The sequence below is a fragment of the Myotis yumanensis genome, unplaced genomic scaffold, assembly GCF_028538775.1.
Source record: "Myotis yumanensis isolate MYYU_CA2020_CCGP unplaced genomic scaffold, mMyoYum1.0.hap1 SCAF_20, whole genome shotgun sequence".
NCBI classification, from domain to species: domain Eukaryota; kingdom Metazoa; phylum Chordata; class Mammalia; order Chiroptera; family Vespertilionidae; genus Myotis; species Myotis yumanensis.
The window spans coordinates 594,770-618,387 of record NW_027223771.1 but is presented as its reverse complement, the minus strand read 5'-3'; the positions used below and the strand labels follow the sequence as shown (position 1 = coordinate 618,387).

At 52.7% G+C, this 23,618-nt stretch overlaps 2 protein-coding genes across 7 annotated transcripts in view; both read right to left on the bottom strand.

Moving 5' to 3' along the window:
- The window catches only part of CPEB1 (cytoplasmic polyadenylation element binding protein 1), a 54,341-nt gene extending 43,253 nt beyond the window's left edge, over positions 1-11,088 (bottom strand). For 5 of the 6 annotated variants that reach the window (XM_070400458.1, XM_070400461.1, XM_070400463.1 and 2 more), the window contains exons 1-2: positions 11,062-11,088; positions 725-899 (exon numbers count right to left, since the gene is read on the bottom strand). In XM_070400458.1, the coding sequence (XP_070256559.1) occupies positions 725-899; positions 11,062-11,076 (190 nt within the window). In that variant the 5' untranslated portion in view covers positions 11,077-11,088. Of the gene's footprint in view, positions 1-724; positions 900-10,349; positions 10,431-11,061 lie in introns of those variants that run through there. The other variant, XM_070400464.1, reaches the window with a different exon arrangement.
- Positions 11,089-20,255: 9,167 nt separating this feature from the next.
- Positions 20,256-23,618, bottom strand: part of AP3B2 (adaptor related protein complex 3 subunit beta 2) — a 31,665-nt gene continuing 28,302 nt past the window's right edge. The window contains exons 23-26 of the mRNA XM_070400519.1: positions 23,143-23,227; positions 22,823-22,920; positions 20,712-20,850; positions 20,256-20,612 (exon numbers count right to left, since the gene is read on the bottom strand). Coding sequence (XP_070256620.1) covers positions 20,462-20,612; positions 20,712-20,850; positions 22,823-22,920; positions 23,143-23,227 — 473 coding nt within the window. The 3' untranslated portion in view covers positions 20,256-20,461. The remainder of the gene's footprint in view (positions 20,613-20,711; positions 20,851-22,822; positions 22,921-23,142; positions 23,228-23,618) is intronic.

Here is a 23,618-nt window from a genome sequence, read left to right as displayed (position 1 = left end):
GTCGCATGTGGCTACTGAGCACTCCAAATGCAGGTAGTTCAAACTAAGCTATGCTGTACATGCACAATATACACTGGATTTAGAAGTCTTAATATTAACAAAAGAAACAGTATTTCATTAATGGCTTTATACTAATTATATGCTATCAAAATTTTTTGTATATGTTGGATCAGAAAAAATATTAATTTCACGCTTTGAACTTTTTAATTTGTAAAAATATTTTTTATTGATTTTAAGAGAAAGGAAGGAAGAAGGGGAGATAGAAACATTAATGAGGAGAGAGAATCATTGATTGGCTGCCTCCTGCATGCCGCTTCCTGGGGATTGAACCCCCAACCCAGACATGTGCCCTGACCTGGAATTGAGCCAAGGCCTCAATGGGTCGACGCTTAACCATTGAACCACACCAGCTGGACACCTTTTTAAAAATGGTGCTACCAGAAAATCTATAATCACTTGTGACGTGCACTGTAATTCTCTATGTAAATAGTCCTGTCACTTCTGACCTATCCTTTCTTACCCAATCTTCTCGACCATCATAAAATAGATTTCCATATTGTAATCAAAGGCAGTCTTTGCTCAGAGGGTGACCCACAAAGGAAACTACAGGAGGGGCAAGTGCTGGCGGAGACTCAAGGCCATTCTTCACAGGCTTCGCAAGGCGGCTGCCTAGAAACAACGCTGCACACCGGCCCAGAGCATCTGGTTTTCAAATCCAACTCACCTGGCAAATGATCATGAACTTCTCGATTGACGGGTGTAGTGCAGACTCTAGTGAAATCCAGAGAGTTATCCAATATGGCATTTATCTTTTGAAAGATACTGGCATTGCTGCATGTGGAGAGGGCATGGGCTTCCTGGTGGTCCCAGCAATCTTTTATCCTTCCTGCTCCCTCCTCCTAGACACAGAACAAAGATATTCAGGTTTACACTCCTTTAGGACAGACAGAGACTTTCACCCCTTCTCTCAACCCCACAGCAGGAGTTAAGGTAATAAGGATTTGGTCCTGGCTGGTGTTCCTAGTGGTTAGAGCGTCGGCCCGTGCACCAGAGGGACGCAGGCTTGCTTCCCGGTCAAGGGCACATACCTAGGTTGCAGGTTTGCTCCCCAGGAGCGTGCAGGAGGCAACCAGGTGATGTGAGATCTCACATTGATGTCTGTCTGTCTCCCTCCCTCCCTCCTTCCACTCTCTCTGAAAAGCAATGGGGGAAAAATTCTCTGGTGATGATTGACAAAAAAATAATAATAAAAGTAAGGAGGGTGCATGTTTCCTGCTTATGTATTAAAATACTTAATGAGTGTTTACTGTGAGCAAGGTGCCAAGAAAACTGCCTCAAGCGCCTTCTACAGTAATGGGATTTACCTTGGCAAGGTAGCAGTGAGGGGAGTTTAAGAACCAGACATACCTGGTCCAGAGCCTGGGGTATGTCTTCACAGTAGCATATTATTTCCCAATAAAAGGGAATGGAGTATTGATACAAGTTACTACATGGATAAACCTTGAAAATACTAGGCTAAGTGAAAGAAGCTAGTCACAAAGGACCATATATTATATAAGCCCATTTATTCAAAACATCCAGAATAGCAAGTCTAAAGCAGATTAGTTTCCTTCAACAAGGGAGTGGGAGAGAGATTAGGAGGTGGTGGCTAATGGGTACGAGGTTTCTTTCTAAGATGATGAAAATATCCTCATTAGATTATGACTGAAAACCTCTGTAAACATACTAAATATCACTGAGTTGCACATTGAGAGGTGAACTGTATGGTTATGTAACTTATATCTCAATACACTTGTTTAAAAAGTATGGTTCAGCCACTTATTGGCAGTTAAGACCTGTGTCTCATTTTCCCCATTTGTGAAATGGAAAGTACCTACCAACCTTCAACCAGAGGTTTCCAAACTGTAAAAGGCCCCTCTTAACATAAAAAAAAAATAACCTAATTTGTATTTACTACAACAGGTCCTGACCACACTTACAGGAAGGTCGATGACAACTGTATGTGAGTGTTAGAAGGGGACAATGAGCAACCCCCTGAAAGATGGAGGCAGGAGAGCCAGGGAGGGAAGTGCCTCAGTTGTCTGGGGAAAGATGCAGACCTGGAGGCCTCAGAAAAACTTCCCCAAGAAGAAGGGAAGGTCTGAGACTCTTACTATCTGAAGCCGTCTTTAAAAACCTAATTAGGAGTATGCCTGTCCAACGGTGCCCCATTCCCAATCCTATTAGGTACATATATCACAACCTCCACACTCAAACCAAATGACATCTGAACGACTCCCTCCCTCCCTCCTCTCATGTACACAAATGAGAGATGCAGAGGACATTGAAATTAGAATAAAGGTAAAGGAAGTATTCCATTTATACCGAATGGCATAATCACATCAGTAAGTACCCAACTGTTTGCCCTGAGTAACGAATTTGGAAGGGGGCGGCAGGGAGACCAAAGCCAGCGATGTCAGAGGGGAACAGACCTACAACCTCCCTTATGTGTACAACAGGAATAAAAGTAGTAACACCATCTCACAGGGATTTTGTGAACCAATAACAGAACATGCTGGGCACAGTACCTGGTACATGATTATGTGCTGAACAAATGGAAGTTGGCTATCAGAAGTGTCATTATTATGACACCAAGGGGTCAGAGGCCACCAGAGGGACCCTTGAAGAAAAGAATCTATTGGCTCATAAAGGAGAAAAAGGTATACTCTGGCTAACTATTCCTTTGTAGACCCCAAGTCCTTCCATGTCTAATCTCCGTTGATTTGAAAAGCTTAATTCAAAGACTAGACACATAATAGAAATCAGACTGCCTAAAACCTGAACCTACTACAGATTACAGGGATCCTTTCAAACTCTCCAGTTAAATGAATTCAGTTTTCATTTTCAAAATACACACACTATCCACCCCTCTACTTACGGACCCATTACTTTGTATATTCTATCTGACTTTGATCGCTTTATAGGTCTGAGTTCATACCCATGTTTTCCCCGGAGGAAGTTTTCCCACATGGTTTTCCTACTACTGCCTTATAGCTTTCACTGTGATTTTTGGCATATCCTATCCCCGTGGTCGGCAAACCGCAGCTCGTGAGCCACATGTGGCTCTTTGGCCCCTTGAGTGTGGCTCTTCCACAAAATAGCACGTGCAGGCGCACACATACAATGCGACTGAAACTTCGTGGCCCATGCGCAAAAGTCGATATTTTGTGGAAGAGCCACACTCAAGGGGCCAAAGAGCCGCATATGGCTCGCAAGCCACGGTTTGCTGAGCCGCAGTTTGCCAACCACTGTCCTATCCTATAAAATAAAAGCCTAATATGCAAATTGCCCCTCGGGCGGTCTTTCCACCGAGAGTTCGACCGCTCACTATGACGTGCACTGACCACCAGGGGGTGGCACGGAACATGGTGGGCATCAGCGATGCGGCGCTGGCAGTGGGTGGCAGTGGAGGCGCTGCCCGCCCCAATGGGCCCCCGAGGAGAGTGAGAGTGGGACCGGGATGCAGTGCGATGGTGGAGCAGGTGAGCGGGCGGTGCCAGGTAAAGGTGGACAAGAGCAGGGACCAATCACCCCCCAGAGATGGGGACCAGCAGCAGCGGCAGGGCCCCCACTTGGCTCCTAGGCGCTGAAGTGGGGGTGGGGAGCGGCCCCGACTGATCGCCCCACAGGCAGGATGGTGGAGCAGGTGAGGGAGCTGTGCCAGGCCAAGGTAGGGTGTCAGGCGGGGCTGCAAGGCTGGAGGCACAAGCTGGGGCCTGGTCTCTGCAGGCCAACCCAAGGGACCCCACCCGTGCACGAATGGGGCCTCTAGTTTTGCCATAAAGAGACCATTTGCAGATTTTTAAAAAAACTTTTATTTGGTCTTTCACTATAGACAGGAAAGTAGGCTTTAAGACAAAGACTTACAAGAGAGGGCAAACCTTAGTGCTACTGTGAATCATGGATCAACAGGAAGAAATAATCAGCAATGCTAGAAAAGAAAAACAACAATTCTTAGTTACTGGTTAAAAATGGCCTCAAAATAAAACTAGATGTAAATGTCAGAAAGGATGGTTCATGAGGAATCTCTGCTAATACAAGCTATTATTTTAGCAGGTATCAATTTTCCTCTTTTCAAGCAGATTAACAGTTGACATTCCCATCATGAAACAGTGGTTTCCTCTGGTAATAATCCTTGAAGGAGAAGGGAAGAGAGGGGAGACTACCATCTGAAAAAAACACCCCCTTTTTCCACAGGGGAAGAATTCTCCCCAAAACTGTGATTCACCGTTTTGCAGAACAGAAAAAACACAGGCCTTGAAGTACATATACTAAGTTCACCATTTAGGTATCTTCTCTGAGCCTTGGATGCATTAGGTATAGAAGGAGTACCACCTAGAGAAATATATAAAGCACCTGCATATGCTAAGTAAGTAACGTATTAGTGACAGATGTTCCCTGATTCCACAGTTGATTAAGTCACTGTTACTCAGAAGCATACTTTCAAGGTATTCACGGTTGTCAGGTTCACCAAGAAGCTTATGTATGTGTTCAGAATGTAACAGGACCATTTACTGTTTTTTTGTTTTTGTTTTTGCATTTGTGAAACACTCAGAAGGTTTACTGTTAAGACATTTTCTCAAACCCAGGCAAGAAAAGCAGTAGGAGCCCTAGCTCCGATGTGGCTCAGTAGACAGAGCATCGGCCTGTGGACTGAAGGGTCTGGGTTCGATTTTGGTCAAGGGCACATGCCCGGATTGCGGGCTCAATCCCCATAGGGGGTGTGCAGGAGGCAGCCAATCAATGATTCTCTTTCATCATTGATGTTTCTATCTCTCTCTCCCTCTCCCTCTCTGAAATCAATAAAAATATATTTTAAAAAAGAAAAGAAAAGCAGTAGGATGGTGGAGCTGGCATAACCTCCTGAGCAGCTAAATTCAGCCTCTTCAAGTCAAAAACCCAAGGGAAGTTTGTGTTTCATCTTAAAACTCCTGAGTTTAATCAAGCAACACCTCACAGTCATTCCGGGAAGGTGGGGGGTGGGCAGAAGGAGGGAAGGCAGGAAAAGGCCCTCTCGTCCACAGCTTTCCGCTCAGCCTGGGGGATACAACCATCCATGAAGACCCAAGGACCCACAGTCAGAGGGACCACCAGCAAGGCCAAGCCCCACCCAGAGTGCTGGGTGTGAACAGACAAGCCCAAGTGGGGCCTCTAGTGGTAAAAGCAACCACCACCACCACCACCACTCAGACACGGTTCTTTCCCCCAAGAGGTCACTAGAGCAGAGCTGCAAAAAACAGCAGACTAATTGGGTGGAGGGGACAGAATCAGATTAGCCCCAGGAGATGAAGCCATTGGTTCTGCTTTCAGACCTGGTGGGTTTAATATGCCTCAGATACACACATTATTCAGGAGGCCAATCAGAACCAGGGGTCTTGAGAACAATCAGAGCTAAAGAGCTCCACCTAAAACTTGACCAGGGCGAGGGAGCTGGTGCTATGGGAACACACAGGCCCTCTGTGTGAGAGGACAAGAATGAGCCAACAGAAGCAACCACAGGGAATGTGGCATTCAGGGGGAGGAGGAAGCCTGCAAGTGCCAGGGCAAGAAAAGATCTATCAGACACAAGTGGGGGGAAAGGAAGCCACAGAGTCTTATGAACCAAGTGGGAATTTTAAGTAAAATGAAATAATCAAGAGACCAACATAAAGGTCAAGGTGCATGGATTCTAGAAATAGCACTAGTCTGGAAACGAAGAGGCCTGCGTTCCAAATCTGGGTCTTATCATCCGCTCACTGGATAAGCTCAGAACAATCACTTTTCATCCTAAGCCTGTCTCCTTGTCCGTGAAAATAGAGCCAGATGTTACAATCCGGGCTTGGTGTCAACTCCAAGTTTTACCTGGGAGACAGGTCTCTAACACCTTTCAAACTTCCAAAATTACAGGTTAAAAAAAAAAGTCTCAGGAGAAAGGGCAAACTCAGGAGACAGATGGTGTCAGAACCAGAAGCCAGGAGCACAAAACCAGAAGCCAGGAGCACAGGTGTTTATTAAGAGATTAAGTGTTCTGTCAACACACACACACACACAACAACAACAACAAAAACCCCACCCTGCCCTTCCAGGTAACTGCTTTCTTCCAACAGAGAACCACTCCCCCACCTTTAGGAAGGGAGACCTCTAGCCAAGGTGCTAAGCCTGTCAGGATGGCACCTGTATCAGTATATTATGCTGCCCAAGAAGAAAGAAAACTCAACGCTATTATAGTCAAGTTACTCAGAATCAACAGCTACCAGCAACCGTGACCCATTTTAGCGCACAAATCAATCTGCAGACCTGCCCTCCGGGGATTCTCCAATTACCTCAAGGAAAGTCATCACAAAACAGGTCTTAAAACATCAAAACAGTGTTAACTCACTATAACCTAAAAGGGTGCTCCAACCATACAGGAATACAAAAAAACAAGAAACAAAAAAACCCACACACACACACAAAAAAAACAAAAACCAAAGTAGAAATCAGAGGTTATCCGTGCATGCCTAAGTGTTCTGTACAACTGAGAGCAAAGACCATTTGTCAGGAATGCCCCCACTCTGGGCCTGTTATTTTAAACACATTATATATCAAGGAAGCAAATAATCCCAAATAGAAACCTTTTAAAATCCGAGAAGCAAAACTCACTGAAAATTATGCCTACAATGTGAATTTAACAGTGAAATTTGGAGACTGACTTTTTATGGGAAGTCAGATAATTTTCCTATGAACTAACCACAGATATCATGTACCTTTTAGTTCAGTATTTTCAGGCAGTTTGTTATAACTGAGAAATGCCTTACTGGGGGGTCCTATGGAACATGAAAACTTTCAGCATTTAGAATCCGTGCTTACAGAAGATGACAAGTTCTCACCACCAGGTCTAACAACAGACTCGACAATGGCAGAAAAGGAGATGGAGGGCATTTCCAAAGCTACCATGTGGGGGGCAAAAGGGAGGGGCAAGCAAAAGGCTTAATAAAACCTGAAAGGGTTGGTTCATCAGCGCGTCCTGGTTTTAACTGAGAAAGAAGCGAAAATTCTTTATGTAACCTCCTCCATTCTGACCTTAAGGTCCAACCCCTCTCCTACCCCTCACTCCCTAACACACTCTCCCCCCAATCCTTGGGGGCTTGCTGGCAAGTTCTCCCCAGAGTCAGTACGGCTTAGATTCTGGCTAGGAAACGATTTGCAGAACAGGATGGATGGGATTAGCACGGCTCTTCCATCGAAGAGAAAATAATTTGCGATTTGATCCCATGATTCTTCTACTGCCTCCACCACTAGCTACTGAAGACAAGAGCCTAAACATTCACCTACAGGTCTGGTACACATTCCTGTCCCAGACTTCCATCCAGAACTAGAAATTCACTAATTAACTTGCCTTTTAAACAAATGCATAATTTTAGAAACCAGTCATTTAGCTGAGGGACCTGGAGGCAGAGTGAGAAAGTCTGCAGAGAGATTGCCTAGCACATAAAAGCATTAAAATACCAGCAGAGAGCCCTTGTAACCAGCCACCCCTCCCTCCACCCTCAAACTCCCAAACGTGAACTCATAGCTGGGGGGCTTGGCCTGTAAAGGCTGCTCTAGAAGCAGCTGGGGACAGGTAACATTTTAAAGCTCCACCTTTCCCAAAACTTCCCTGACCGCGGGTAAAAAAGCTCTCTCGTTCGTATTTGAGTCTGCATTCTCACGGAGAAGTCGCTTTGGCAAAGGCTCTGAGTATGCTCTTTACTGCTTTATGCTTTAACTCCCTTGGGAATAAGATGCAGAAATAAAGGTACACAGCCCCTTACATGTGCTAGTGGGGCTGTGTGCACTGCTGGGACACTAAGTTTTGCCCACAATGACAGTCCAGATCCTCATTTCTGGCGCAAGGCTATTTGATGCCCTGGGGGCTCACCCCAGAAGATTTTACTGGGATGCTGCTAAAACCCTTATTAATTCTTCCTGGAAATCCAAGAAACAGGATTAGGGGAATTTTAGCTAAGGCAGAAGAGGTGAGATTTAATAAGCCCCATTCTACTCTCATGGGCCTTAAAACAATGATATAATTCCAAATTTGCCTTGTCTCGGGAGAAAAAAGTTGCTGAAACTGTTCGGAAAAAGGCAAGTCTTTGGTGCAGAGGCCTGCGAGGGTCACCCCCATGGTGGGAGGAGTCCAGCCCTCTGGCTCTCCCAGGACCAGCTCACTGCTCTCATCCACACGGTGGAATGATGGACACAGCACATTCCTCCTGCGGTCAACACTGCCACCCTAGACCTACACTGCTGCCCGCCACCCCTCCCTCCAATGCAGTGGGGTCCCTGGGACCTGCCCACAGACCACTGCCCACTGCCCCGACCCCTCCGGCTGCCAGAATACAGTGTCCTGCTGAGCGGTGGCACCAGGAAGACCTAGGTGTATCCCCTGGTTTACCACTTCGTCGCTGTGGTAGGATTTCTGAGCCTGTTTCTTCTTCTGCACAATGGGGGGGGGGGGTGTCTAAAAGGGGTGCTTTAAGACACAACCCAGACTGGCCCTCAGGTGGAATCCAGTCTTTTTTTTTTTTTAATATGTATTTTATTGAATTTTTACAGAGAGGGAGGGAGAGAGAGAGAGTTAGAAACATCGATGAGAGAGAAACATCGATCAGCTGCCTCCTGCACACCCCCCACTGGAGATGTGCCTGCAACCAAGGTACATGCCCTTGACCGGAATCGAACCTGGGACCCTTCAGTCCGCAGGCTGACGCTCTATCCACCAAGCCAAACCAGCTAGGGCAGGAATCCAGTCCTGAGAGGCATGTTACCTTTGGTCCATACAGTGCTTACACTTTTAAAAAATATATATTTGTTTATTGATTTCAGAGAGGAAGGAAGAGGGAGAGAGAGAAACATCAATGATAAGAGAGAATCATTGATTGGCTTCTCCTGCACGCCCCCCATTGGGGATGGAACCCCCAACCAAGGCATGTGCCCTTGGCCAGAATCGAACCTGGGACCCTTCAGTCCACAGGCTGACTGACGCTCTATCCACTGAGCCAAAATGGCTAGGGCTACACTTTTTTTTTTAATCGCTTCATTTAAGAAGAGAGAGATTGGGAGCTTAACTAGGAAAAAAGCCAACTTTCCATCAACTCTGGGCCACACTTCTGCAGGGCAACACCCCAACACCCGCTCCTGGCTGCTCCCGTCAGCGGGGCCACTCTTCCTTCCTCCCTCTCCCTCTGGTCCTTTAGGTGACCTCGGCCCCTGAAGGGACTGGGTTTGCAGGCCGTTTTCAGGATGCAAAGCAAAATAAACAGCTGGAGAGCGTTAGCTGGCTGCAAGCTCGGTATTGAGCCTGGAGTCTTACCACCTCGCTCCCCTTCCTCCGGCTGCCCTTCCGGCCGGGGAGCCTGGCCCAGGGCGATGGGCCCAGGCCCACGCCAGGGCGGGGGGTCGAGGATGGACTTACACACGGGGCTGTCTACGTCCGAGTCCTAGTTCTGTGCACAGCCAGGCCGCCCGAGTCGCAGTGAAATCACCGGGACCAGAGCAACCCCGAGAAAGCCCCGAGAGGCAGGGGAGACCAGGGAGCCTGCACCGCCCCCCCCCCCCCTCCAGGGCCCGCGGGCCTCCCCACAGCGCAGAGCTCCCCTGAGCTCCAGGAACAGAACTCCCTTCCACCCCCGATCAAAACAAGCCGACCAGGAGGAACCACCACCACGCCGACGCTTCCACGGTTTTGTTCTGCCTGTTTGGCTCGGTAGCCAGGGAGACCAAGGAGGCAGTTGCCAGAGAAATGAGGCACCACCAGGAGCCCAGGATGCGGGGTGGTGTGTGTGTGTGTTGGGGGAGAGGCTGCTGGTCCCAGGGCCCCCCCACAGGGCACCGTGCGAAGGGGCAAGGCCTGCAAGGTGCATCCGTGCAGGAGGGCCTTTCCCGGCCCCTCGGGCAGCGCTGGGCCACGGCCTGGCCTGAGCCCTCCGGGAACCGGCAAGGAAGTCAGGGCAGCCTGACCGTGGAGAACTCCCACGCGCAGGAAAGGCCAGGGAGGGATGCCAACCGGGACGACCCAACCTTCGGAACTTCCCTCGGGCTGAGGCCCCAGGCCCCGGGAGTCAAGGTGGGTGCAGCCTCCCTCACCAGCCTGCGGGCCAGGCTGGCAACCCCTATGTCTCCTACCACGGCTCCGCCAAACCCACGGCCGCAGCCGGTCTTCACTGACCCTCCCCGGGGCTGGGCCCCTGGCTGGGCCCTGGGCTGAGGAGGAGGATGGAGCCGCGGCCACGTGCACGCCTCTCCGCCGGCCCGGCGCCAGGCCCGCGTCGCCTCCTCAGCCCGCGTGACCCCACGTCCCCGGAACCCACCTCGAGCCGCAGGTTCCACAGCGCGAAGCCGAGCCGCACGTGCTGGGCTCCCACTCGCGAGACCCACCTGGCGAGCGTGGCGCCAGGGCCAATCGAACGTGTGAAGCCACGTGACCTCCCGGACTCGGGCAGCGCGCGCAGCACGAGGGGCCGATCCCTCCGCCTTAAAGGAGCCGCGCCGCTGCTGCCGTCGTGGCGTTCGCGGGGGTGCCGGTCGCCAGCGGCCCCGCCCCACCCAGGCCGCTCGCCCCGCCGCCTGCTGGGCACGAAAGAGACTAGCGGGGGTCGCTGCGAGGCGCTGGTGGCTTCGGGGCTCACATGCGACGGCTACGGGAGGAAGCAGCGTCCGGGGACGGGGACTTCCTTCCGTGCGCTCGGCTCCCGTCTGGACGGACACTCGAGGCCACCGGGCGTCTGCAGCGCAGCGCCGAGGCCCCGCTGGCCACCCCCAGAGGGCCGCGGCGCCTTTAAAACCAAAGGCCCTGAGTCACGAGGCGACGCCCTGCCCCCCCCCTCCGCCGCCACTCACCCCGCAACACAGAGGCCCCACGCCCCGCGGGCACGTGACCCGCACCCCGCGGGGGACCCGGCGCACCGGGACCGGGGAGGGAACCCCCCGCGGGCCGGGCGAGGCTGCGCACGGACCGTTAGCTGCGGCTGCCGGGACCGCGGCCCCGCCCCGCCCCGGCGGACGGACGGCGGCGGCTCTTACCAGCGGGAACGCCATGGGGCCGGTGCGGTCCTGCCGGCTGGACGGGCCGGCGGACGGGCTGCGGGCCGGCGCGGCGGGCCGGGGCGGCGAGGGACGCGCAGGCACGTGCGCTCGACTATTGCAGCAAGCCGCGAACAGCGCCCCGCCCCGGGCCGCTTATAAAGCCCCGCGGAGCCGCCGCGCCGCACCCCACCCCCGCCCCCGCCCCCGCGGGATGCGGAACACCTGTGCCCGGACCCTCCGCCCCGCCCCCTCCAGGCCCCGCCGCCCACCGGATCCGCGCCGAGCGGGGGCGGCCACGGCCACACACAACCCCCTCCCCCCCCTCGGCGGCCAAAGGCGCAGCCCTGCGGGCGCAGCTCACCGAGCGACCCTGGTCCGGTCGCTCCTCTCGCGGGGCCTGTGGACCCTCCTGAAACGGGGCGCGAGGGACAAGCCCCGCGACGCGGCGGCGGCGAGGCTTCCTGGCAGGAAAGCCTGGGATTCCCGGTGTCCACGCCGCGCTCCTGCCCGCACCCCTGGGGGGCGAGGCCAACGCGGCGCATCCCCGCCGGAGCCTGCGCCTCGGTTCCCGCGGGCGCGCCCCGCTCGCCCGGCCGGCGGATCCGCGCTGGCGCCGGGCGCGGCGGCCGGGGATTCCGGAAACTTCCAGGGACTCCGGGGACCGCGCTGCCCGGGGGAACCGCTCCCGACCCCCTGCCCGACTGCGGCCCGGAGGGTCACGGAGCAGGTACGGGGCGGGGTCCGCGGGCTGAGAGAGGCCCCCGGGGGCCGGGCTGTGGTCGGGAAGGGTGTCCGGGGTGGGGTGGGGGTGGCGTTCCCGGCGGGGACCCCGGGCAGAGGCGGGGAAGCGGGCTGACCGGGTGCTCCCTCCGACCCCCGCGGAGGAACAGGCGTGCGGATGCCGCCGGGGGGAAGCCCGGGCTCCGTGCGGGGAGGAAGGGCCTGCGTGTTGCCCGCAGCAGGGAACTGCTGAGAACTGCAAGCAGGAGGGGGTCTGTATCGAGTTCTTTCGCGATGATATGGGAGCCTGAGTCGAGGTTGGACAGCAAAAGGGGAGAAACAAGGGCCTGGAATGAGGAGGAAAGGGGCCGCGTTTGCTGCGCGTTTTCTGAGCGTTTTGCATGTGTTGCTTCCTCGTCATCGTATATTTTCAAAGCTCTTACTGTGCTCCAGGCTCCTCCGGGCGGGCTGGTGGGGCTCGCCGGGACCTAATGGCCGCGGGGAGGGGGCCGGTCCCGGTTGGCTTCCGTCTGCGGCAGCGGCAGAGGCAGAGCCGAGCGAGGAGAGGTCGGCCCGGTGTTCCAGGAGGATTGACGCGAGGGGGTGGTGGGAGGAAGAAGTCCCCAGGACGGGCCCGTGCAGACTTGCTTGGGTTGCTGAGGTCATGGGCAGAGAGGGCGATGGCTGCAGGGGCAGGGCGAGAGGGGGCCCTGGCACCCCCCCTAGCCATGGGCCGCTCCACCATGTCTTCCCTTCAGAGCTGCTTAGCCACCTGCCCTGCCTCCAGGTGGCCCCTTCCAGCTGCCCACGAACCCACCTCTGGTTCAGCCTCACCGAGGCCCTTCCTTCTGTAGGAGCAGCCCACCCCCAAGTCCCAGCCTGGCCCACACACAACACAGCTGCTCCCCGTGGTGTGTCTTGCTTGTCCTCACAGGGGGTGCCACACCCAGATACTTAGAGCAAAGGAGCCAAGTGAGGGTGGACAGGAGCATCTGAAAGAGCAGGGAGCTGATGGGTGCTGTGTAGGAATGAGGTCCCATCCCAGCCAGATCTTTTAAGACAAGCTGGAAATTGTTTTGTTTTGTTTTTCTTAAATGTGAAATCTTCCTGCCTAGCTGGGGTGTCTCAATGGTTGAGCTCGATCCCCAGTGTGAGGTGTGCAGGGGGCAGCCAATGGGTGATTCTCTCCCATCATTGATGTTCCTTTCTCTTTCTCTCTGAAATCAATAAAAATACTTTTTTAAATGTGAAATCTCCCTAATTTTAAATTCTCTCACTAATACAGGTGAAGAGACAAGCCCAGCACGTCCAGGGACCCCATGCAGTTCACTGGCTGCCAACCTGTGATCCTTTCCATCCCTTCCTCCTCCCCGACCCAAAGCTGAAGATAAGAATCTGCAACCTGGAACAGTGCCCAAGGGAACAGGTATCTTTCATATTTTAAAACTCCCAGCCTTAAGAAAAGGAAGGCGCCTTTCACATGACTTGGAACAGAAATTTCTGCTGTTTAAACCCCTCTTCCTAAACTTCTTCTTGGAAGTAATAATAGGATAATAATCTGGCCTTTACTGAGCATCTACTAGGTGCTTGGCAAAATTCTAAGTGGTTTTTTTTTCTGTGTTAACCCATTTTGCAGATGAGGAAGCTGAGGCTTAAAGAAGTTAAGTAACTAGCCCAGACTCCCAGCTAGAAGTAGAAGAGTGAGGTTTCTGGCTTCAGAGACTGAAGTCTTAACCACATAAGACAAAACTCACAGCACCCTTCCATGTACACTTGGTACTGCCTGACCCCAGGGCTCACTAGACAGTGAGGGAAGGGGTGGCTGAGTTCACATACAGTCATGGCCTCATGTGTGTGTGAAGTCCTTGCTCCCCACCCATATTGGCCCGGCCTGCAGGGTTTACAGGAACAACAGTACCTCTGACCAGAAAGGCAGGCTGTGCAAAGTGGCAGAGGTGCAGATATTAAATAACTTGGTCAAGTCCCCACAGCTGGTCACTGGCAGAAGCAGCAGGAACAAACAGGCAGCATTATCCATTCTCCCAGTCAACAAACAGCCTTTGAGCCCAGCCATGCCTGGCACCGGCTCTGCAGTCAAGCCCAGCGTTACAATGCAAGTTTTAAGTGTAACTAATTGGCTGGAGTAAGTGTTAAATGCACGCACTGGGGGGACAGGAGAGACCCTGCAGTCTTTTATATGCTCAGGTGTTCAGTGCTTCCATAGCAGGCAGAGCTGAAAGAAGAGAGGCTGCTGGGAGAAATAATTTTCCTGGTTGAAAAAGATCAGAAAAGGGGCATTCACTTTGGAACTCAAGACCACAAGGTAAGGTGAGCTCACAGTGTCTGCTCAACTTCTGCCAAGCTGTGTGCAGAAGAAAACACATTCATTGTTTTGTGTGTGTGTGTGTGTCCTTTTTTTAAGTGGGATGAAAGAAAGCGGATCAGCCCTACCTTACATCCTACACAAATGTAAATTCAAGATATTAATAGGAAAAGCATTACTTGGACATTTTTTAGAAGAGAATATTAGGAGATTTTTTTTAACTTCAGAGTGTGGAGGGATTTTGTAAATATGGAACAAAAATCGATACACTTGAGCACATTGGGATTTACAAATTTGGTTTGTCAAAAGATACTTAAAACTTGAAAAGACAAGCCATAGACAGGAAAATGGTATTTGCAGTATGTGATCTCCAAAGGTCTAGTCTCCAGAATATATAAGAACTACAATGAGGAAAAAAGACAACCCCGTAGAAAAATGGGCAAAAGATGGGGACAGGCAACAGACAGGAGTGGAAACACAAATGGCCAACAAGCGTATCATTGGTGCCTACCCTCACCACTCACCAGGAAATGCCAGTGAAACCTCAGTAGGACCCAGCTCACCCATCTCAGACAAAATAAAATCTCACTTCCGGTCACTGTTGGTGAAGGTGTTTTGGCCTCTTCGGGTTTTGCTTTCATTTTCTACATTTTTAAGAAAATTCTTTATTGTTTAAAGTATTACATATGTCTCCTTTTCCCCCCATTGGCCTCTCCCCTCCTGCTCCCACCCCCCAGCACATGCCCTCACCCCCTACTGTCTGTGTCCATGGGTTATGCTTATATGCATACATACAAGTCCTTTGGTTGATCTCTTATCCTCCACTCCCTCCTCTGCCCTTCCTCTGAGGTTAGATGGTTTGTTCAATGGTTCTTTGTCTCTGGATCCATTTTTGTTCATCAGTTTATGTTCATTATATTCCACAAATGAGTGAGATCATGTGATATTTACCTTTCTCTGACTGGCTTAATTTCGCTTAGCATAATGCTCTTCATCCGTGCTGTTGCAAATGGTAAGAGTTCCTTCCTTTTTACAGCAGCATAGTATTCCATTGTGTAGATGTACCACAGTTTTCTAATCCACTCATCTGCTGATGTGCACTTAGGCTGTTTCCAAATCTTAGCTATGGTGAATTGTGCTGCTATGAACATAGGGGTGCATAGATCCTTTCTGATTGGTGTTTCTGGTTTCTTGGGATATATTCCTAGAAGTGGGATCACTGGGTCAAATGGACGATTCATTTTTAAGTTTTTGAGGAAACGCCATACTGTTTTCCACAGTGGCTGCACCAGTCTGCATTCCCACCAGCAGTGCATAAGGGTTCCTTTTTCTCCACATCCTCGCCAGCACTTGTCGTTTGTTGATCATTTTCTACATTTTTTTTAATTGAGGGATAACACACATTCAATGAAATGCACAAGTCTTAAGTATACAGCTTAATTTTTTTACCTACCTACCCAAGTTACCACCACCCATGGGTTCCCATCATGCCTCTTCCCACCTTACACCCTCTCCCTGAGGTAACTATTATTCTTACTGCTCTCCTCAGATTCATTCTGCCTGGTTTAGAACTTCATTTAAGCACTTGGCTTCTCTCATTCAACGTGGTATCTGTGAGATTCATCCATGTTCTCACACATAGCAGTAAAGTCCTTATTTATTGCTACCTAGTATTCCATCGCATGGACATACCATCATTTCTTTCTCCAGTTTCCTGTTGATTGGCCTTTGAATTGTTTCCAGTTGGGATATTATGAACAAAAGCTGCTGTGAACATTCTTTTTTAAAAAAATATATTTTATTGATTTTTTTTACAGAGAAGAAGGGAGAGGGATAGAGAGTTAGAAACATCGATGAGAGAGATCGATCAGCTGCCTCCTGCACACCCCCCCAGTGGGTATGTGCCTGCAACCAAGGTACATGCCCTTGACCGGAACCGAACCTGGGACCCTTGAGTCCACAGGCTGACGCTCTATCCACTGAGCCAAACCGGTTCGGCTGTGAACATTCTTGATGTTCAGCTCACAGCTACTCTGGTGAGCAATTTAGTGATGATGTCAAGTTGCAGATGTGTATACTTCATGACCCAGCAACTCCACCCCTGGGATAACACATTAATAGACGCTTTCACACATGTTAAAAGTGGCGAGAGTAAAAGTGCCGATGGCTATGTTATTATAACTGCAAAAATACAATAAACTAACCTGAAATGCCCACCAACAGGAGAGTCAGTCACTAAATTGTGGTCAAGTCATACAATGGAACACTATATATAAGTAAATGTAAATGACATAAAGCTAATCATATCAAGATGATGGCTCAGAAATAATACTGTGTGAAGAAAGCAGGATCTAGGTGCACAATGCCACTTACATACAATTTTAAAACATGCAGTACACGCCCTAGCCGGTTTGGCTTAGTGGATAGAGCATCGGCCTGCAGACTGAAGGGTCCCAGGTTCAAATCCGATCAAGGGCACGTACCTCGGTTGCAGGCTCCTTTCAGCCCAAGCCCTAGTCAGGGCTCGTGCAGGAGGCAACCAACCAATGTGTTTCTCTTACATCGATGTTTCTCTCCCTCTCTCTTCCACTCTCCCTAAAAGTCAATGGAAAAATATCCTCGGGTGAGGATTTGAAAAAAATTGGTATATATAAAACACGCAGTACACTCTCTCATTGGCTGGGAACACAGCTGCATGTAATAAAGGTACAAAAAATGCATGGTGTTGATAAACAGACAATTGAGAATAGTGATTCCCTTCAGGCGGGGAGGGCAGAGCTTGTGCAGTGGGGAGTACAGGGGGGTCGACTGAATGCATAGGTGCTTTGCTGCTTCAGCCAGGCGGCCAGTACACAGGTGGTTGGTAATTCATTTTTAAACTTGACATGTATCATCAGGGCCATTCCATTCAGGCGGAATCCTGGGGTGGAAGATTTGAAAGGAGCTAAAATTAGAGGGTCCTTGGCACGAGGACAGGAAGTGACCAGTGAGACGTTCAGAGGGTTCAGCGGGTATGGGCACCCCCAGCCCTGCTCAGCACTGCCGCAGGCCCAGCTGTGACGACTCAGAGACGCCAGAGCCCAGTCTGCACTGAAGGGCCGTAAGGACAGGGTTCCCCGTGGTCAGGACCAAACAGTGGGGCCTAAGTGCTTCCTCTGGGTAGACAGGTCAGTGGGATGGGGACGGGGAGAGGGTCAGACCAGCACCATCAAGTGGGTGGTGGAGGAAGGTGTGCCGGCCTCTCTTCCTTTGGGCATGCCCCACCTTAACCCCGTTCTCCATACCTCCTCCTGGGCTTCACCTTTCCAGGCACTGTTTGCTGGCCTCCTCTTGACCCTGGAAGACAAACTGACCAGGCTCTGTCACCACAATCCCCAGCACAGTAAGTGCTGGATGAGGAAGCAGGGACCTGAGGCAGGCCTTCGCCCTAGAAATGGGGTGACCGGGAGGACACAAATGGGGCAGGGGAGTCAGGGAAGACATGGGCAGTGAGGACCCTGGCTGTCCAGGGGCCAGGACCCCTGGTGGGTCAGAATGTTCCTGTTTTCCTTTCCTTGTCCACTTGGGCTAAGAAAGTCCCATGACACACCCAACCTCCACCCCTCCGATCGGCAGGCTGTGCCTTGAGGTGACCCTCAAGGTGCCTGGTGCAAGGTGCTGACTAGCACAGGGGTGGGGTGGGGGTTCAGCTGTGGGCACAGCTCACCCACTCCTGGGGGTCCTCCTAGCTTCCCAGGTGTCCCTGATGGATCTGTTCCCCAACCATTGCAGCTAACCAGTTGCTATAGAAACTGGAGCCGTTTCTCTTACCCATTTGCCAGGGCACCACTAGGAAGCCGTCCTGGACGGGGCCCCTGTTCCCAGCCTCTCACCATCCTGTTGAGGCCTATGGTCAGGCTCAGACCGCCTGGGCCCATGTTAATGCTCTACCCCACCCTTGCTGGGGGCACTTCCTGCCTCTGTGCTAGTCCCTGTGTGGCCATGACTTCTACCTCCTCCCCCAAGCCTTCCCTGGGCTATCATGTTTCTTAGCTAAGAATCCGCCCCCATTTTCTTTCTCCTGCACAGGAAGTGCTGACTCAGAGAGAGAAGGGCAGTCCCCCATTCAGGCGCCCCTGATGGAGGATCAGTTCCACCTGCAGGGACTCGGGCCCCCAGGCTCTCAGAGGCAATGGCTCCAGCTGCTCCCTAGTGTCACACAGCCCAGCAGGTCCCGGAGCCAGAGGCAGGGGAGTGCCCGGCACCGCCTTCACACCTGCTTCACGGTCTTTCCCCTGAACACACCTGCCCGGTGCTTCAGCGCCAGGGCTGTGGCCAAAGAACTAGGGACCTGGTCATGGAGGGTCAAGCGGAGGCCCCACATCCCCAACTGTCACTGGGCGTGTTCCTTGTAACCCAGTCCACCAAGATGTCCTGGGACGAAAGCATTCCACGGTCCAAACATAGCTGGGTAACACTGAGCTCTAACCCCTCTTGGGTGGGCGGGGTGTCGAAATGCACATTAGCACAGTCAGGGCTCTGAGAAGGCCTGTGGGAAATAAACTTGCTTTAAGCCATGATTCTTAAATGTATTTGACCAGACTTTTAAAAAATATATATATTTTATTGATCTTCCAGAGAGAGGAAAGGAGAGGGATAGAGAGTTAGAAACATCGATGAGAGAGAAACATCCATCAGCTGCCTCCTGCACACCCCCTACTGGGATGTGTCCGCAACCAAGGTACATGCCCTTGACCAGAATCGAACCTGGGACCCTTGAGTCTGTAGGCCGACTCTCTATCCACTGAGCCAAACCAGCTAGGGCAGACTTTTTTTTTTTTTTTTTAAGAACATATGCTAGTCCTAGCTGGTTTGGCTCAGTGGATGGAGCATTGAGCTGCGGACTGAAGCAGGTCCTGGGTTTGATTCCAGTACCTTGGTTGCAGGCTCTTCCCCAGCCCCTGATCTGGCCAGGGCTCATGCAGAGGCAACCAATCGATGTGTTTCTCTCACATCGATATTTCTGTCTTTCCCTCTCTCTTCCACGTTCTACAAATCAATGGAAAAATATCCTCAGGTGAGGACTAAAAAATGTTTTAAATAAATAAAAGAACATGTGCTAACGGAACACCTCTTATACCTTTTGGAAACACTGCTCACGTGGCCGCTTTCCTCACCGGGAAAGGTATCAGCAGGGCCCAGATCTCACTGCCACCCCCAGAAGGCTGTCCCAGGTGGAGGGCTTTGTATCCTCCGTATTTGGTGTCCGAGAGGCAACAGCGTTGGTGGCTGGGACCTTGTGAGAAATCCTGGACCTCGGGCCCCACCCCCACCTCCTGCTCTGAGTCTGCAGGTTAATACCATCCCTAGGGGATTGGACAGTGTGAGCAGCTCTGTCCCACACCTGCTGTTCCAACCCCTCCACGATGGCTAGCTGATCACCTCCCCCCGGGTGGGGGCTCTGGGCCCTGTATCCACATGTATTGGCCTGTTTTGAATCTCGCACCTGATTGGGAAACTCCCCACATCATGAATTCTCCTTCCCAGGGAGCCATGAGGGGCCCCAGGGGCCAGCCATCGAAGAGGCCTTGCTTTTGCAGAAGCTCAGAGCAAGGACCACGCGGCCTTTTGTCCCTGCTCAGCTGTCTCTTCCACAGACGCCCGGGGACCGTCCTCTCGGGGGCTCCAACCAGAGTCACCCCTGAGCCAGTCCAGCCTCCCTAGTGGTCATTCACGAGGGTCTAAAGCAGCGGTTCTCAACCTGTGGGTCGCGACCCCTGAAAATACATCCTGCATATCAGATATTTACATTATGATTCAAAACTAGCAAAATTACAGTTATGAAGTAGCAACGAAAATAATTTTATGGTTGGGGGTCACCACAACATGAGGAACTACAGTGGGGCCTTGACTTATGAGTTTAATTCGTTCCGAGACCGAGCTCGTTACAGAGCTCGTTAACTCAAATTACTCTATCAACTCAATGCAAAAAATCGGCCGAGACAGCTGGTATCTCAAAAAACTCGTTAGTCGGGACACTCGTAAGTCAAGGCCCCACTGTATATTAAAGGGTCGCGGCATTAGGAAGGTTGAGAACCACTAACAGAACCTTTAGCCGCTCTCCCCCAGCCACTTAGAACTCGGAAGAAGGGAAAGGTGAGCCGGCCTCTAGGGAGAAGATCTTTATTGAGAATTTGCTCCATAAATAACTACAGAAAGTGTGTGGTGGTGGGGGGGGGGGGGTGCTCTGCGTGCTGTCTGACATGAGGAATCTTATCTGAAAGAGGAGGGAGGGAGGGAAAGGGAGAGAGAGAGAAGGGGCTAACAGCGTCATGAGGGAGAAACCAGTGGCAGAGAAGCCGGAGCACTTGGGGGTCACTGGGTCAGAGCTTGCACCACATCCTTCACCAGCATGGTGCCGATCACCATCTTCTCGCTGTTGACTGTCAGCTGGGCAGGGCCGGGGGGCCGCGCGTCCAGGGTCAGCAGGACCAGGCTCCCGCTGGTCAGTGTCCTCCCTGCAAACCTGAGGGGGCCGGAGGGAGGGACTCAGCCCCTGCGGTCGGCGGCCCTCCTTCAGACCAGGCCCAATAGCCCACCTCCTCCTCGGGGAGGGGCCCAGTACCTGTACTCGTCAGACGTCCCACAAGGGACACGGCCCAGGTTGGCCGTGGCGGTCACTTTCTGCACCACAGTGTGGTCACTCCGACAGCTATCCGGCAGCGTGAGCTTCTCTGTGATCTCGTTCATGCCCGTCAGCTTTCCTGGGGGCAGAGATCACGATGAGGACAGAGGCTGTGATGGGTTCACCTGGGTCTGCCCACGGAACTTCCTCTCCAAGTTCTCAGCCTGGGCAGGCCTGACTCTCCCTCACAGTCCTCAGGAAGCCTGCGGGGTCTCCCCAGCCCACCCAGGGCTCCATCCATGTTACTGACCGAAGACTCGGTGGCCACTTAGAGCTTTCCTGCACCCTAGACCCCACACCCAACCAAGTTCAAATCCCTCCCGGCTCCTGCGGCTGAGTCCTCACAGAGAGCACTGTGGCTGCTGCCCTCCTGGCCAAGGCCTGGTCCTCACCAGGCAGCCTCGCAGGTGGACCCTAACCTCACCGGGGGCAGCAGCTCCAGACCTGGCCAGGCGCTCACAGCACTCGGCAACGCCTCACTCAACAGGGCTGACCCTCACGCTCTCAGGCAGCCCTGGGAGCTCCGTGTCCGCCCTCCCGCTCACCTTCTCTGCAGCCTCTCTCCTCCCTCTGAGATGCTCCATCCCCTCCATGCCTGACCAGTGATATCTTCTTGCCCTTGTACCTTAAGCCTCTCCGTGTCCAAGTCTCCTTGCTCCGAAGAAGTCCTCTCCAGAAGCCAGATTGCTCATCATGCCAAGGCTGTGTCTCCCATTCAGAGCCCACGTCCTCCATAGAGGACTCCCTTTCCTCAGTGGGTCTCCTTCAACCCACGGCGACTGTCCCTGCCCGCTTTTGACAGGCCCCGCCCCCTTTCTCAATGACCTGCTCTCCCCAAGGCTCCTATCTGCTGGCTCCGAAGGTCTTCGAAGCATCTCCCCAGGGCGATCTCACTCACATTCACAGCTTTAGTTCCCACTTCTGTGCTTCCTGGGCACAGACCCACATTTCCAGCTGCATACTCAACCCCGCCCCCTGAATTTCCCAAACGCATTGCAAAACCAGCTTATCCAGAGCTAACCTTGCTCTTCCCTCACCCCTCGCCCAAACCCATTCTTTCTACCAGATCAGGGGTTTGGCAAATTACAGCCTGCAGGCCAAATCCCGCTCCCCACACGGCCCACAAAGCCTAAAATATTGGCTTTATGGCGCATCGCAGAAAAAGCAAAAGCGTGCCGACCCCTGGTCTAGGTGAAGGGCACTGCCATTCTCCTTATCATTCAAGCCCAAAATTCTAGAACAGCTTCTATGCCTCCGTCTTCCTGGGGGCCACCAGCCTCAGCCCCTCGCTCCCTTTGTCACGGCTCTAATCCTGGTCCTCACCGTCTCTGGGCAGATCTGTTGCAACAGCCTCATAAATGGTCAGAATGTGGCCCAAGGTCACAGACCAAGTGAGTGCAGGTTCAGAACCTAAAGCAGGACCCACGAAGCCCCAGGCTTCTCCCATGGGGGCTGCCCTGCCTCCTCCAGCTGCTGCAGCTCCTCCCAGCCTCAGTCCTGGCAGAACGCTGCCAGCTTCCTCTGTGGGAAGCAGAGGTCTGAACCTGGCCCGCCCTCACTCAGACACCTTCCCTGACGCCTCTGATGCCAGGAAGACGGAATCCAAGGCCCGCCCCTCTCTAGCGATGGAGCTGGACCCACTAGCCCCATCCAGCTCTGAAATTCTAGGGCTGAAACCCTTCAGCACCACGTTTGAGGCTTCCGGAAACGAGACTACACATGCCTTCAGCCTCGTTCTCACCACTCCCCTGTGCTGGGGACTCCCGTGTCCTCTCTTCCCTTCCTGGAAACCTTCACCAACACGCACCCGCGATGTTCCCCCAGCTGGAGTGCTTGCTGGCCTAGTGGCGAGGGCCCACTCTCTCCACAGCCTCGCTGAAGTGTCCCGGCCCCTGCGGAGCTGCTGTAGAGCCCCCGCGGCGCGGCCCCCCTGTCTGATGAGCTGAGGATCCCCCGCAGGGCTGTGAGCTGGAGCTGAGGGCCCTAGACTAGTCTAGGGCCTAGATAGGATGGTGCTGAGTCCCACCCCTGTCCGCCCAGGGCGCACTCACCCTGTTCCTTCTTAAACTCATTCTCACTCATGAACACCGGGGCCATCAGCTCCCCAACAGGTGGCTGAATGGAGACATAGAACTGTCGCACTTGGGTGCTGGGTGGGGGGAGAAGACAGAGGAGGAGGCAGTGAGGCCCATCTCTCCCCTCGCCTCCCACTTTGGGGACAGGGCTTGGGGGCAGCAGGAGAGGGAGGTGAGACCCGAGGGCGTGGGCTGGCTTCCAGACCCTCCACCTCATGACGTACCCCCGGCTGCCACCACCTCCAGCTCCTCTCCACTGTGACCCCACCTCTCCCCGGCCCAAGGAGGATACTCACCACAGCTGGAAGTTGGCCGCCTGGGTGGAGTCACAGAAATTAATGCCCATGACAGCAGTAGCAGACTCTCCAGGTGCCAGGGACTCTGCAGAGGGTGAAGTGGGAGGGGGAGAGGGAGTCTTCGTCCCAGACCCATTCTCCCTCCTCTGACAGAGCCGACCACTCCCAGCTTCCCGCCCCGGGAGAAATCCCATTCCTGGTTTTCTCCTGAAATCTAAACACCCCTCCACCCTCCCTGCACACATACAGTCTCATCCACAGAAGTCAGTCTTTTTGTTTTGTTAATCCTCACCTGAGGATATATTTTCCCATTGATTTTTAAGGAGAGTAGAAAAAAAAGGGAAAAACAGAGAAAAACGCATCAATTGGTTGTCTCCTGCATGCACCCCTACCAGGGCCCGGGCCGGGCAGGAGCCTGCAACCAAGGTACGTGCCCTCGACCGGATTCGAACCCGGGACCCTTCAGTCCACAGGCC